Source organism: Saimiri boliviensis, chromosome 5, assembly GCF_048565385.1.
Source record: "Saimiri boliviensis isolate mSaiBol1 chromosome 5, mSaiBol1.pri, whole genome shotgun sequence".
Classification (NCBI taxonomy): domain Eukaryota; kingdom Metazoa; phylum Chordata; class Mammalia; order Primates; family Cebidae; genus Saimiri; species Saimiri boliviensis.
The window spans coordinates 52,992,409-53,009,486 of NC_133453.1; the positions used below are offsets into that span (position 1 = coordinate 52,992,409).

General features: G+C 31.5%; 1 protein-coding gene across 3 annotated transcripts in view; it reads left to right on the forward strand.

Annotated features, from left to right (window-relative positions):
- The window catches only part of CALCRL (calcitonin receptor like receptor), a 106,102-nt gene extending 92,722 nt beyond the window's left edge, over window positions 1–13,380 (forward strand). For all 3 annotated transcript variants that reach the window (XM_074399373.1, XM_010351591.3, XM_074399374.1), the window contains 5 exons: window positions 656–716; window positions 799–865; window positions 4,405–4,623; window positions 4,777–4,818; window positions 10,352–13,380. In XM_074399373.1, the coding sequence (XP_074255474.1) occupies window positions 656–716; window positions 799–865; window positions 4,405–4,623; window positions 4,777–4,818; window positions 10,352–10,567 (605 nt within the window). In that variant the 3' untranslated portion in view covers window positions 10,568–13,380. The remainder of the gene's footprint in view (window positions 1–655; window positions 717–798; window positions 866–4,404; window positions 4,624–4,776; window positions 4,819–10,351) is intronic.
- The last annotated feature ends 3,698 nt before the right edge of the window (window positions 13,381–17,078 follow it).

Genomic DNA, 17,078 nt, shown 5'->3' on the forward strand with positions numbered 1-17,078 from the left:
ATATCTATCTAAGCTATCATCTATATCTAAAGAGAAATAGATATACATATATATGTGTGTGTGTGTGTGTATACACACACACACACAATTTTACTGTATTTTGATTACCTTTATAAAGTTTTGCCTAATTTTACATTCAGAAGAGCTAATTTAGAATGTACCAAGCATGCCAAATTTTTGGTACATAAATTAATTTCTGTTTTTCTTCTTCTGTTCTTCAAATAATGGATTTCTATTAGTAATCTCTCTGATAGTGGAAGTTCTTGTGATTCTCAGCTTTTTCCGCATCTGATAATGTGCCAAACATTGGCCATTCCATCTCACAGAAAGTACATGAATGCTGAATTTCTTCTAATCCTTGGGGCGTAAGAAATACATCTTCAGACTTAAGCTCTGAAGTACACTGATTTAAAATGAATTATGACTTATATTAGAAGAAAACATAAATATATACACACAAACATAAAAATGTAAATACCTAATACTTTATAATGTGTACTGTTGACTATACAAATAATGTTTACTCAACAAATAAATAGTGAGTACTTTGTTTGCTCCTGGAATATCTTTGAATTTTTCTATTTCGTTACATATTTTAGAAATACGATCTGTAGAAAAAAAATCCTATTTATTTTCTTTTTCTTTGGTATTACAGGATTTCCACTGATTCCCGCTTGTATACATGCCATTGCTAGAAGCTTATATTACAATGACAAGTAAGAAAATCTCTTTTTATTATTTCTGCTGGAACAAAGCAAAATAAAAATTTTTAACATAATGTTTTTATGTTTTCTCTAGTTGCTGGATCAGTTCTGATACCCATCTCCTCTACATTATCCATGGTCCAATTTGTGCTGCTTTACTGGTATGTAATACATTCTCCTTTCCTTATTATTGCTCACATTTCAACTTTATTTCTGAATCATCTGGCCTATGGTATCCTTCAGGATTCCAGTGGACACAGACAGACATGCATGCTCACAGTGCTTAAATGAATAGGGTTTCCTGAAGGTATCATATGTGATGTACGGACAGGAAAGGCAAAGGAACTAATTAGTGAGGGATGGTGAGCTATTAGGGACCAACAGTGGGATGCCGTTATCACAGCTAGACCCAAAGAGAAGAGTGTTAGTGCAGTGGGTTGAGCATTGGGAGGAGTCACCCAATAAGAGATTTGATCTTGAGTAGAGAAAAACAACTACTAGCAAAACCACAGCCTGGCAGAAAAGCAGCAGCAGAAACAAATACTCAAATTTATCTTTATTCCCATACTCTTATCTTTTGGTTTTCCCCATTAGCCAGACGCAGCAGATGTCACAGGGCAAGGAAGTCTGGGTAATACTGTCCACAGACATCAGCCTCCTGTAGTAGAGAGAGGAACAGAGGATGAATCTAGCAAGGAGGGGGGTGAGATGGCAAACAAGAAAAACCAAAATACTTATGTAACTTTTACTTTATAATTATTATCACTTAATGTGAGTGCACCAATTAGACATTTGAGTGTAGTTGCAGGAAAACAGAAGTCACATTAGATGCTTTTATTATACTATTATCATTATTATTATTATTTTAATTGAGACAAAGTCTTGCTCTGTTGCCCAGACTGGAGTGGAGTAGAACAATCATAGCCCACTGCAGCCCACAACTCCTGGGTTTGAGGGATCCTCCCAACTCAGGCTCCTGAGAAGCTCAGTCTATAGGTATACACCACCATGCTTGACGAATTAAAAAAAAAAAAAATTTACCAACAGGGTCTCACTGTGTTGTGTATGCTGGTCTTGAACTCTTGGGCTCAAGTGATCTATCTGCCTTGTTTTCCAAAAGTGCTGGGGATTACAGGTGTATTACATTATTTGAATGAGAATGTAAATTAATACAAACTAGCAAACTAGCATGCTTTGTCTAAGAGAGTATTAGAGATCATAATGCAATTACAGTCCTTGGAAATTATATTTTAGTTACAGCTGCTATTAATTTTTTTTGGTTATACTTGAAATTCTGGGAAAAATGTGCAGAATATGCAAGTATGTTACATAGCTATACATATGCCATGGTGGTTTGCTGCACCCATCAACCTGTCATCTGGGCTTTAAGCCCCATATGCATTAGGAATTTCTCCTAATGCTATCCCTTCCCTTTCCCTCAACCCCCAACAGGCCCTGCTGTGTGATCCTTCCCTCCATGTTTCCATGTGTTCTCATTGTTCAACTCTCACTTATGAATGAGAACATGTGGTCCTTGGTTTTCTGTTCCTGTGTTAATTTGCTGAGAATGATGGTTTCCAGCTTCATCCATGCCCCTGCAAAGGACATGAACTCATCATTTTTATGGCTACATAGTATTCCATGGTGTATATGTGCCACATTTTCTTTATCCAGTCTATCACTGATGGGCATTTGGGTTGGTTCCAAGTCTTTGCTATTGTGAATAGTGCTGTAATAACCATACTTGTGGATGTGTCTTTATAGCAGAATGATTTATAATCCTTTGGATATATGCCCAAGAATGTGATTGCTGGGTCAAATGGTATTTCTGGTTCTAGATCCTTTATGAGTATGCCAGTTTAAGGTTTCTTCTCTTCTACTGAACTAGTTTTGCTGTAGGGTGAGTGAAATTCAGACATAGTTCTTCTAAAATTTAAAATTCTTTTTCTATTTTTGTTTACAGTAAATGGAAGCATTTACAGAAAATGAAGTAGGATGAGAATTATAATTTTCAAAAACTATGTTTTGTTGAAAAATAGCATGGAAAATAGCATCTGATTCACTCTAAGACAATTATTTATAAAATAGATAATAGAATAATTAATTCCATTGTCAACTCTAGTTTCTAATTTCACATTTTAAATCAGACTTGCCATTTGAAGAAGCACTTTGCATTTAAAAATTTTTATATAATCGGGATCTAAATTGCTACATTTCTACTGTGTTTTTATAAATTATTATATAATATATTAAGATTATAAAATATTCTATATTAAGCAGATAAAAGTGCACTATTATCTTTTTAAAAAGAGCAATGGATGCTTAGGAAGGGAATATACTACGATGAGTGGAATCACAGCTGACATGTTGATTCATCACGTTTCATTCTCACACCTGTTGAAATGGCTTATTCTGCTTCTGTCTTCATCACATTTCTGTGTCTGCAAACATTGCTTTTTATAGATATGTTTCCATTAGGAATATAGTGAGCTGTATATTTTGAAGCATATGTTCCACTAACTTTTCTAAAAATAGTAGAATATTTTTATGCCCAGTTATTTTTATGACGTGTCAACTTAGCAAATGGATGCAATTTGTCAATTCTTTCTATAATAAATGAGAAATAATAAATGGATATAAATGATATTTGATTAATAGTTTGAAAATGTAAGATTATTGCACAAAAGGCAGGTGCCAGAACTAAGGGTGAGGAAAAAGAAATCAGAATAGCAATTAGCCCCTATGGAGTGCTTCTGGAATTAATATTCATGACTCTATGGAAGGCATAAGGAATGGGCATAAAGAAAATAGACAAGTAAAAGATATTGACTTGGGTGAAAATAAGGAAGTGATAAACCCTGACTTGGGTGAAAATAAGAAAAAGATAAACTTGTATTCAGACAGAGAAAGAGAAGTAAATATGTTTCGTAGGACTCTGTTTGCTGAGTAACATTATATTGTTAAAGGTTTATGTCTCCCATCCAAAGAAGCTACTGTGTCTTTGGTAAAGTTGTTAAGGCACAAAAATATTGAATATATGTCATTACAGCAGTAATCAAGAGGAGGATTTGTAGAATGCCAAATTATTTTAGCTCTACAATGACCTGGGTTGAATATTAGTTTGTTCAATTGTATAACTCAGTTCCCTCATAAGTAAAAGAGGATTACAGTACCATTTTGGAGAGGTGTTTTAAATATTATTATTATTACAAAGAGAAACAGGAAAGTTTTTGGTTTAAAAGTTGAAAATGATTATTATGGTATAATATACATTTGGAAAGTATATACTTTGGATATGATTAAGAAGTAATGGTTTAAAAATTAGCATTTTTCTATAAACATTTATTTTCTTTGATATGAAAATGTTCAAAAGCATTTTTAGACCACAGAATTTTTTTATTGTATGTAAAAATGAGCTCAGAAAAACACTGAAATACTCCTTAACTGAATACGTTCCACAATAATTCTATCATAATTTAATTTTACTTTTCTAAAACTTGTTTATTAAAATTGATGTACCTGTTAAATGGATAAATCACAATTCCAGAAATATAAATTCATATCTTAGGCAATCATATCCTTTAAAATATTCTTATACATTAAAAATGTTTTAAGATTTATACAATTGGAGATACTCGAACAATATTTCTTAATAATAAACATGAAATTATTTTCAGATGCCATTTTATTTTCTTTTTAGGTGAATCTTTTCTTCTTGTTAAATATCGTACGTGTTCTCATCACCAAGTTAAAAGTTACACACCAAGCGGAATCCAATCTCTACATGAAAGCTGTGAGAGCTACTCTTATCTTAGTGCCATTGCTTGGCATTGAATTTGTGCTGTTTCCATGGCGACCTGAAGGAAAGATTGCAGAGGAGATATATGACTACATCATGCACATCCATATGCACTTCCAGGTATGGCATTCTTGATAAGAAGGCAGCTTGAGAAGTTTGGTATTATATATACATATAGCTTTGGTTTTACTTCTGACTACTTGTACAGCTATTTGTTTACAAATACATGTATCTTTCCATTTGGATTCAGATCATTCTATTTGTCTTTTACAGGGTCTTTTGGTCTCCACCATTTTCTGCTTCTTTAATGGAGAGGTATGGAAATTGATTTGATTCCTTCTATTATTTTATATTTACTATCTATCTATACATGTGTTTAAATAAGATAAAATCATAAATTCCCCAGGAACAACCATTTTAAATTTCCATCAGGAAAGAACCATATAATCTCTTTTCATAGGTTTGACTCTCCTTCTCAAAAGCTCAGGTCATAATGGAGTTCAAAGGTAGGGAAAATTCAGCCTCACTTAAAAATATTTCAAAAGATATTCATCTAGTCTTTTAAGATACTTTTTGACTCCCGTTATGTTTGAACTTTTCCCTAGATACAGTGCTAGGTAATCCCAACGCTCATAGAACATACACTCGAAAAGGAAATAAGAAATAGGATCATCTTGTTTCCCTCTTTCTCTTTTTGGCCTGTCTTGCAATGTAGCCTGTGGAAACAATTTTATGGTGAATACCAAAGCATTTTAAAAATTAAACTCTCAGTTATACAGGGAAGAAATTCAGTGGGTTAGGAAATTTAGAAGAGAATGCTCAGATTTATAACATGACCATGTACTCTTCAATACTTTTAGATTTTTATTCATGCATTTCCTGCTTGGAAAGTTTTAGGCATTTTGAAAACTGGTAACATATTTCTTATGCATACAAATGTGTTACAACTCAGTAATTTGAACTCTACTGACTTAGCTCCTTATATATTTTAATCTGCTGGACATAGTTTAACCTGTAGGAGGATTTTGGCAAAACTGAACAAAGTTTAGAACTCCAGACAGCAGCTGAGAGATGCTTGATAACTGTAAAGCTTATCATAAAGCTTCAGATGGGGAACACATGAGACCAGTTGGTATAACCTATGACAACCATTCCTATAAAACAAATGAACATTCAAAATCATGTACACATCATGAAAAATTGTAACATGTTATTTACTCTTACTTAAGTAATATTTTACTTCTTCATCTTGGCATATAATAAAATTCAATGTTTAGTTTTTAATTAAAATATATTTCAAGTTCAACACAGGTATTTATTTTACATATTTATTTATTTATAATGAGGTATAGAGCTCTCATACATTGTAGGCTATATTTCATACCTTTAAGTGGTACTTCCATAATTACTCTGCTATACAGAAGACAAGAGCAACTTTTTCTGAAGTCAATGAGAAGTATAGACAGAAAATGCAGTTACAAAAAATAGATAAATCATTTGTTTGATAAATAATGCAAAGATGTTATTCTATATCTCTATAAATTTAATTTATATACCCTGAATTAGATAATCCTAAATGCTACTTGTGTAAGATGTAATAATTAAATACAGATGAGAGTGATATAAACGATATGCTAAATAACATGCATGAAATAGGAAAGGCAGACCTCTGTATCTACAGAAACAGATTATAACTCTATAAAGTAAATTTTAAATATTCAAAACATACTCACTAGTAAAATATTTTGTAATAGGAAGCAGTGTAGAATAAACGCAGTAAGGTGTTTAAATACCAAATATGCTACTTTTCATCTTGGCTGTGATATTTTGGGAAATGACAACCTTCAGGAATCTGGGAGTCTGTGTTTTTTTGTTTGTTTGTTTGTTTGTTTGAGATGGATTCTGGCCATGTCGCCAGGCTGAAGAGCAGTGGTGGAATCTCGGCTCACTGCAACCTCGGACTCCCAGGTTCAAACGATTCTCCTGCCTCAGCCTCCCAAGTAGTGGGACTACAGGTGCTTGCCACCACACATGGCTAATTCTTGTGTTTTTAGTAGAGTCAGGGTTTCATTATGGTGGCAAGGATGGTCTCGATCTCTTGACCTCGTGATCCACCTAGTTCAGCCTCCCAAATTGCTGGGAGTACAGCCATGAGCCACTGTGCCAGCCTGTGTCTGTCTTAAAGGGAAATTAAAGCAAGTTCTCTACATAGGTCTCAGAAAGAGAAATATAAGCTAAGGAAGATAAAGTTTTTAGCATCATGCTCCACTTCATTAGCTACTCAGTATATTCATTATTTGATTTGTTAAATCACTCATTTTCAAAAATACATGTGCAAATAGGAACATTAGTCATTTTAGATCAAAATCCCCAAATTGGCCCTTTTGTGTAGAAAAAGTGCCCAGGGAATATCTAAAGTAATACCTAACACTCCTGTTACACTCTGTGTAAACAAAAGGGACACAGAACCTTGATTGTCTGCCATGTCCTAAAATTGAGAAAATTTTGACATTGGAAAATTACAATAATACAAAATCTTTGAGCTAGGCAGTTGCCAAATCCTTTGGTTCCTCACAACATTTCTAATATCCGTCCCTTTTCTTCATCTCTAGAGATAAAATCCCTGTTTGAGTATGACTCATTTCTCATCTTAAGAAATACTATAATCCCTCCCTTTTTGTCTCAATGCCTCTTCTTCCCACTCTCATAACATGAAGAAACAATTGCCAAATTCATTTTGATCCAACTATGTCATGTACTTCTTAAAATCATTTGCTCAGGCTTAGTTTCCTTGTTATCCATATTAGGTCAAGTGCCTGCCTTTAGCTTAATATTTGTATTTTTTTCTCTCCCACCTTTTATGTACTTTTCAGCCAACATCTTCCTATTAGCATTTCTCACTAGTTAAATAAATGTGGCTTGACAAGTGCTTGGATTACTTTCATTTAATCCCTAGTGCCCTTAGACAAAAGTGTGCAGTGTGATCATAAACTAGGGACTCCAGTCATCAGAAGAGTATATTTAACACCTGAACGTAGATACTCTATAAGATGAACAAATAAGATTTGTTGAAAACAATTAAATCCAAATTATTTAATGTGAACCAGATCGACTTTTTATAAAAGCTCTGTAAATATTTTAAATTGATTCACATTAAGGAGTATAAAGTTAGTTCTTTATCTGGTGTTAATGGGTATATAAAGGTGTAATGTTACATTCTAAACATTTGCCTTACTGCTTATATCATGCTTATGAATAAACCAATAAAACATATTCATATATTTAATAACACTCAGCTATCTCCCCTTACAATGGAAATTGGCTTGTTTCTCTTCCCCATTAATACTTTCTCATTGAAAGTTTATTAAGAGTAGTCACTTTAATGTCCTATTTAACAGGTGTGATACTGTATTAGAGGAAGCAGAAGAAACATGTAACATCCTTAGAGCAAATAACATAAACAAACAAGACTACAATGCCTGTGGATCTTTAATTAGGTTTATTTTTAACTATAGTAAGACCCCACAGTTCAGGAAATTGGCTTTTTATGGTTTTTCTGATGATTTAGTTGCAAGGAAGAAATAGAATGATGACCTTAATCAAAGTAGATATTTTAAGAGCAAACACTCAAAAATTTCAATAGCCATTTTCCTCCCAAATTGAATTTAAGCTTTCCTTTTTAAGACTTTAAGTAGTAGACTCATAGCTAAGATATGGCTTCCTGTCAGCGTTTTTTCAACCTTTATATAGAATTTTTATACAAAGCTATATTCTACTTCCTCTCTACCAGAAACTATATTGTTTATGTACTCAACCAATCCAGTATTTAGTAATAAAATGAGGAGAAATTTATGAAACAAAAAATAAGGATCAGAAAATTTCTCATCAGATGTATCTAGATAATTCATCAATGGTCATTCTTACTTTGAATCTCTGAATATTTACTTCAAATTCACAATCTGAAACCATTCAATTTGTAGTTTGCTCATGATCTTGAGGTTGTTACATATGCAAATATTAGTTCAATCCTGCATGATCTGCACAGGTACCCCAGAACCTAAAGTACGATAAAGAAATTATCTTAATTTAGATATTTTTTGTGGAGGATTTAGAATATTACTAAATTGAGAGGAAAGTTTAATTTTTGCAAGATAAATTTTATTGCCTTATAAATGCTTTCATTTTGAAAGCATATTTACATGAATATGAATTATTTTCTTCAAATATGGTTACCATATATTTTTTAAATTAAGCTTGAAAAGTCCTAAATGTACTGAATTTCATCATAATGTAACTTTTAATATAAAGTTATTTCATTTTAATTATATAATTTTTGAACTATACAGTAGAGAGCAACTAAATGGTAATTTTAATACCTCATGTTGAGTTCTACCTAAATAAATTGTTGACTTTATCTTTGCTCCTTCTTTTTTTCCACATGAAATGAGATAATAAAACTTTGGGTTTATTTTAAGTGACAGAATATAAGATACTTTAACAGAAACTTCAAAGTATTCTGTAAAGTTGCAGACGTCCCGGAACACCTATTTTCCACATAATGTAATTGGAGAAATTGAGGTTTAGTGTGTGTGTATATGTTTTTAAACGGATTGGACTAGGAAATAAAAAGAAAGAAGTAAGCTCTTTTAAAAGATTTAATATAGATCTGTATACATGAATATAGTGAAGAGAAAGTTGAGAAATTCTGTATAAGTACTAGAAAGTTAAACAATTATTTCATGAGTATGTAGAACAAGAATTACCCAAAAATTGCTGTGAGACACTCAGATTCCCTTTGGAAAAGTCCTGAAAGAGCCAACGAGCAATAGAGAGCTTGGGGAAAACCATTTCAAGCAAACGCACTTTGGGTCACAGAGAATTGGATAACACATTCATAACCTAGAAGCAGCTGCTTCAAGCCAGTGTGCTCACTCATCAGACCTGGAAAAGTCCAGGTACTTGAGCTAGAGATGTATTTAAATAGTCTCATTGTGCACATTGACTGACACTGAAGAAAATTGTCAGTCCATGGGCACAAATGAGACTATTTAAATACATACATTTCAGTGCCTTACATTCCATTAAGACCAATACTTTTACTGCATAGGACCATCTACCTCTGATCTCTACCTTCAAACACAGGGGAAGGAAGTCATTAAACTCCAAATTCATTCAGCAGAAGAGGATTCAAATATGTAAAAGTGGAGTTGTTACATTCCTAAATATATTTTTATACTATTCATCACATTTATATTTATTTGTTCAACACTTTTCTTTCCTCCGTGTAATGAACTCCATGAGGACAAATATCATGCTTCTTTTTTTAGAATGTAGCACAATTTCTGACATATGGGCATCACGCAAAAATAAAGGTTGCTGTTACTGCCTCTGCTGCTGATGATGATGATTTGTATTCTTCACATTCTAACTTTTCTTTTGTATATTTTTCTCTTCTTTTATGCTGTTAAGAATTGTCTCCTAATTCTTTTAATAAATACATTAATATAAACTAGACACTGTACATGAAGTCTTGTAAATGGGGGTTCTCATTACCTATTCGTTTGCCAACAATAAATACATAGGCATTATAAAAGCTTTGAAGAAAAACATGGCATGAAAAATATTCATGGAATGTAAAGTACAATGTAATTGTAATATATTTCCTAATGTAAAGATGGTACACTTAGTTTTTAAAATTAAGTAAGAAAATGAAGCTATATTATTCACAAATTAACATAACATTTTTTTAAAAAAACTCTTCTCCAAGACCTGTTTAGTTGTGCTTCAAAAACAGTGTCTTCATTTCAATTAATGGGTTGCTCTTTTTCTGTTTCTTTTTGATTGATAGGTTCAAGCAATTCTGAAAAGACACTGGAATCAATACAAAATCCAATTTGGAAACAGCTTTTCCAACTCTGAAGCTCTTCGTAGTGCGTCTTACACAGTGTCAACAATCAGTGATGGTCCAGGTTATAGTCATGACTATCCTAGTGAACACTTAAATGGAAAAAGCATCCATGATATTGAAAATGTTATCCTAAAACCAGAAAATATATATGATTGAAAATAGAAGGATTGTTGCTTGACTGTTTTGTGCCACTCCTAACTCAAAGACTTGGCTCCATGACTCTATAGCCAGAACGACTTCAATATCAAATGACTTTTTGAATCTCATAAAGAAAAGCCTCATGAAATTAGTAGTGTGCTGATAAGAGTGTAACAGCCAGCTCTATGTGGGAAAAAAGAAATCCTGGTTTATAATGTTTGCCAGTAAATACTCACACTATGCCTGATGAGACGCTACCAACCTGACATCACCAAATGTGGAATTGGAGAAAAGCACAATCAACTTTTCTGAGCTTGTGTAAGCCAGCTTCAGCACATCGTTGCATGAATTCACAGATAAATGACTGCAAAAATTCCTATACATGTTGGCCATGATTCTACTTTTATTGCTCAAGGAGATCTAAGACCTATAGACATAAAGGGAAAATTAGCTTTTAGTTTTAAAACTCTTCATACCGTCTTCATTGGTGCATTTGACATTTTTCGCCCAGAGACTGCTGTAGTTCTTTTTGTAATTACCCTTTCAAATGGACAATACCAGAAGTTAATTATCCTTGTTGGCTTTCTTTTCTCTATGAAAAGCAACTGAGTACTATTGTTATATCTACTCATTTGCTGACACATCAGTTATACTTTGTGGCATATCCATTGTCAAAACTTGATGAACGGGATGTATAATACACAATCCTACTTCTATATCATTAGGGAAACATCTTAGTCGACACTAAAAACACCTTGTCAGCTTCTTCCTGTCTTACAGTGAGAGGGAATTCATTTCCCTGTACCTGTAAATAGAAATTTTGTCCGTTCCGTTTCTACTGTATAAACAAAATAGCAATCATTTTACATAAAGAAAATCAGTGAAGGATTTCTTATTTTCTTGGAATTTTGTAAAAAGAAATTGAGAAAAATGAGTGTGTAAATACTCCATTGTTTTATTTTATAGTCTCAAATGAAATATATATAACCTAGGTAATTTTTAAAGCAGATATATAAAGCAAAAATGTTTGCATGTTAATATCCGATACTGTATCTGGGCTGGTTTTTAAAAAATGAAATAGAGTCTGGAATTCTATATTTGGTGAATATTTTAAAGACAACCAGATGCCAGCATCAGAAGTCTGAGAACTAATAGAACAGAAACATCTATAATAAAAGATATTTATTTTAAAAACACAAGATCACTATTATTGAATATATTTGTTTTGATGACTCATACCTTATTAATAGGTGTGTTTGACATATTTCTTTTTTCATTTTGACAATGAACTCACATTCTAATCCCAAAATTTTAAACAACTACTGTAATAAATACCAATCTGCTACTTTTATAGATTTTGCCCCATTAAAATATTACTTTACTGACTTTTACCTATGAATTTATATAGCTTTGGAAATGTCCCAGGTTATTCAAGGAAAAAAAAAACTAAAGGGATACAATATGTATTGTATGCAATGCTTTTGTATTTTAATAGAGACGCTGTATATAATACAAACTAGGGAAATACTTGAATATATCATTGAGAAAGAATTATTGTCAGACCTTACTGAATTATAGTCAGACCTTATTAAGTAAAGGTAGAAGAAAGCCTTGCTAATGAATTAAAGTGACATCTATATGGGATTCATTTTCTCTAATGTTATTTTCCATTGAAATCTCTGAAGGACAAGAATGACTTCAGTTAGTAAAAGTCAATTTTGGAAAGTCAGGTGTATCTGTTTTTTTAAGTGTATCAGTCTGCTTAAAATAGATGAAACTAATGAATTACTCACATAAGTTGCTTCTTAAGCTATCAATAGATGGTGAGTTCAGAACTCAATTAAAATTGCTAAGAAAAATTATCTAAATGAGTAAGAATTAACATATTTAATGGTCTGGTCAGTACATTTATAATTTATGCATGAAAACGTACTGTTTTGTTTCAAACATGAATATGATAATAAGCTGCCATAGAAAGGATCACAGGCTGTTCTGGAACTTCAACTGCCTAAGTTATACAAAAATTCATTTTAATAAACTCAGTTATTAGATATTTATTATTCAAAGACATATATTTAAATCCTTTGCTGACCTTGTTAAAATACATCAGTCTTCTAGATAAACTGTCAAGTCTCAAACATCTTGACAGTAGAAGTGACAGTAAAAAATGGTGAATTATCAAAGATTATATTAAAATGAACATATAATTTTCAAGTATTTTTGTTGTGCTTTTATAATATTAATTATAGATCAGATTTCTTTTATAGCGAGGGTTTATCTGTTGTACAGTCTTGAGGTGTTCCAGTCATCCATGATTAATCACTGTTAGTTATGTACCCATATATTTTTAGAATTAATATTTTAAAGTGTTAGATTCCTCAAAAGCTGAATGCTACTTAAGATTTTTGTATCATACTTGTAAAGAAAAGTAAATCTGACACTTTTTAAAAGCAAACTTCTTTGCTATCAAAAAACTGATTTGGGGAATTTCCAGTTTTAAAATGTAGATCTACCATTTTACTGTGATTACTTGTGAAAGTCATATTTTAATTTTCTAAATTCTAATTTGTCATTTTCTTTCCTAAAGTTAACTCCAGTGCATTTATTTGTAAAATATCCATTCTGGAATGCAGTGTTTGTTTAAATGTAATCCAATGTACATAGAATTACTAGTAGTAGTTGTTCTGTATTTATTGCTTATTAACTTTTTGAATGTGAACTTACTTTTAATTTTCTCTTGATTTTAATCTGCTAGTAGAAACCACTAGTTATTTGTAAAAAATATATTCAAGATATTCTGATCAATTATAACAATTTATTTTATGCCTAAAGTGTATCTCCAGTTTTTGATTGTATGAAAATATTAAAGTTATGAGTTAAAGTTGATTTTCATTGATATTTACTAGATTGCCAAATAATCTAATAAATATGATTTATACAGTAATCAGTGGGATACTTCTAAAAAAATTAACAAATACATCTCTTTTGCCCTCTTTAAAGTCTTCAGTAAACCAGTAAATGAATTCAATAAAACAATTAAGAAAAAACTGTGATTTGTTTTTCAAACTAAAAATATCCAAATATACTACAATGTATGCAAACTCCTTGTTATGCTGAAAGAAGAAAAAGGATGTCTCAAAATAAGAAAATGTTCAGAAATTCATCTCCTTTCTCTACTGCATTTCATTTTGTAGTTTTGTATTAAATATTAGAAAGAAAAATAAGAAAAAGAAGTATTTAAAGAATTTTTATAGAAGGAATAATTATGGCTGTCACACAAATATAAAATGAAAATGCTTCAAAGATTTTGTTTAACTCATTAATTAATGAAGGAACAAGTAAGATATTACAACAATTCAAAGGAGAATTCAAAATATCATACTTATATGAGAATACTAAAAATGCTGAAATAATTTTACAAATTAGTGCAAAACCACTCTATCCTTTGGGCAAAAATCAGTTGCATTCCACTTAATAACTAAAGTTTATTTTTATAATCAAGAATAATGTATGTTATTATTAGTTTTCTGGAAAAAAAAGTGCCCATTTAAAACACTTTTGCAATTTTTTTCTTACACTCTCATCTTTTTAAATATACTAATCTCAAGGAAAAATATCCTTGATTAAAAATATTGCTAGTCTCATAATGTTTGGCCTATAGTTTATATAGATACATGAGAGTGTTCATTTACAATATAGACCTCTTCAAGTTGGTTTTACAAATCTAGAACCACACTGCACTTTTCAACAACTTCACTGAGATATACTTCACATATCATATAATACTTCATATTCAAAGCAGTTTTTAGTATATTAGTAAAGTATATTTTAATACATCCAAAGAGACATTATACCATTACCACAATTTCATTATATTTTTATGACCTTGAGAAAAAACAATAGATCTTTTAGCCATCACTTCTCTATCCCCCATCCCTACTTTCATTCCAACTATAAACACCACTAATTTACATTTTGTCTCAATAGATTTCCCTATTCTGGACTTTCATACAAGTGGAATAATATAGTATGTGACCTTCTGTGACAAAATTATTTCACTTGTGTTTTTTTAAATATTATTATACTTTAAGTTCTCAGGTACACATGCATATCGTGCAGGACTGGTATACAAGTATACACATGCCATGGTGGTTTTCTGCATCCATAATGGTTTTAAGATTCATTCATGTTTTGGCATGACAGTATTTTTTTTATTCCATTGTGTGAACACATCACATTTTATTTCTTCATTTGTTTATTAATGGACATGTTGTTTTGCTTTTACTGTTTGGTTATTATAAATAATACACCTATAAACATTTGTTTGCAAGATTTTGTTTGTACACAAGTTTTTGTTTCTTTTCAGGACATTTGCAAAACAGCCAGATCATTTTACATTTCTACCTGCAGCACATAAACGGTTCTGATTTCTCCACATTTTCCTCAACACTTGTTATTATTGGTCTTTTTTATTTTAGACATCCTAATGGATATGAAATGGTATTTTGTAGTTTAATTTGCATTTCTCTGATGGTTAAAGATGTCATGCATCTTTTCATATGTTTATTGGTCATGTGTAATCTTTTTAGAGCAATGTCTATTTGGATTCTTGGTCCATTAGCAATTTGGTTGTCTTTTTATATACTCTCACATGCTTATATCTGCAAACATATGTGTACAGGTCTCTTTTCAGATAATTTGCAAATGCTTTCTCCCATTCTGTGAATTATCTTGTCTCTTTCTTAATCCTATCATCTGAAGCATGAAAGTTAATTTTTTATGAAAAACAATGTTTTCTTTTGTTGCTCATGCTTTTAGGGTCACATCTAAGAATCGTTAGCAAATTCAAAATCATGAAGATTTACTCCTATAAAATCTTCTAAAGGATGTATAGTTTTTACATATGTATTTAGGTTATTGACAAATTTTGAATTAATTTTTGTATATGGTGTGAGGTAAGGGTCTAGCTTTACTTTTTTGCTTTGGCCATTTTGTTCTAGGATGATTTGTTGAAAAGACCATTTTCCCTGTTGAAAGAGTTTGGTATCCTTACCAAAAAGCAATAGCCATAGATTAATGGGTTTAGTTTGATACAAATATACATCTACCTTTGTATTCAAATCACACTGTCTTTATTACCTTTGCTTTGCAGTGAGTTTTGAAATCAGTAAATATGAACTCATCCATTTCATTCTTCTTTTTTAGGATTGCTTTTGAAGTATTCTGGATCTCTTGCAGAATATACTAAATATAGACCATAGTATATACACTATAGTTGTGTGTGTATATGTGTGTTTTTTTTGTGTGTGTGTGTGTGTGTGCGTGTGTGTATGTGTATGTGTGTATTAAGGATATTTCACCACATTGGCTAGGCTGGTCTTGAACTGCTGGCCTCAATTAATCCATTAGACTTGGCCTACAAAAGTTCTGGAATTTGTGTAGTTTTGATATTAGAGTAATACTGCCTTCATAGAAAGTTATGAAAAGTAGTTCCTCCTCTTCTAGTTCTGCAAGAATTTCTGAATAATTGGTATTAATTATGATTTAATAAATTCAGTGGTGAACCTATATAGGCCTGAGCCAGATGTAGGTAGTTTTCTGTTTACTTATTTAATCTTTACTTAATATAGGTATATTCAGATTGTTTATTTCTTGTTGAGCCAGTTTCAATAGTTTGTTTTATTCTGGAAATTTGTCCATTTCATCTAATTTATCTAATTTGTTAACTATAAATTACTGAGCAGCCACTATGGTCACAAATTCAACTTCTGCCTGAAAGTTTTAAAACGGAATATTGAATTGGATTTTTGAAGGCCTATATTACTTGCTATCTTGACATTACTAAATGCACAAAAAGTCTATCAGATGTCATCTGCTATGTCTATAAACTTGGATGTATTTCCCTTTTCCCAAAGTCTCTAAAAGTTTTTGTATTCTCTAGCATTTCCAAAATTGACTTTTCTTATCAACAGTTGTAAGCCTCATCTTACAGTGGTAAGTCTAGGACATGGAGCCAGTTATTTAGATACCAGGCCAGTTTTCCTGGGGGAAAATTGTAGGCACTGGCTCCATAAAATAGCCAAACTTTGCTTCCCAATATAAGCATAGTTTGATTACCATTATTCTGATATATGACACTCCAGGTAAGTCTTTTAGTGTATAATCCATTTCTCCTATTATATACTGGTAGAAAGGAAGGTAAATTATTCCTGGGCCTATGCAATTAACTATATTAACATGAAAAGTAAGGATATTTAATGCATTTTCTACCCTAAAATTGTAAGAATAAGTTAGAGTCTACTATTATTTCTAAATGTATTGTTTCACTTTAAAAACAATATTTACAAAAATATTGTGGATTAGAGATCTTAAGATGACACAGAAAAGGTTGAGCTATCTATCCAGTAAGTAGAATATGAAAACGTAATCAACACTTCACACAAATAACACAATAAAATTGTCCTCATCAATTGTTTTAGTCTTACGAAATTATTGTTCAACTGGATCTCAGATTAGCAATCTCATGAAG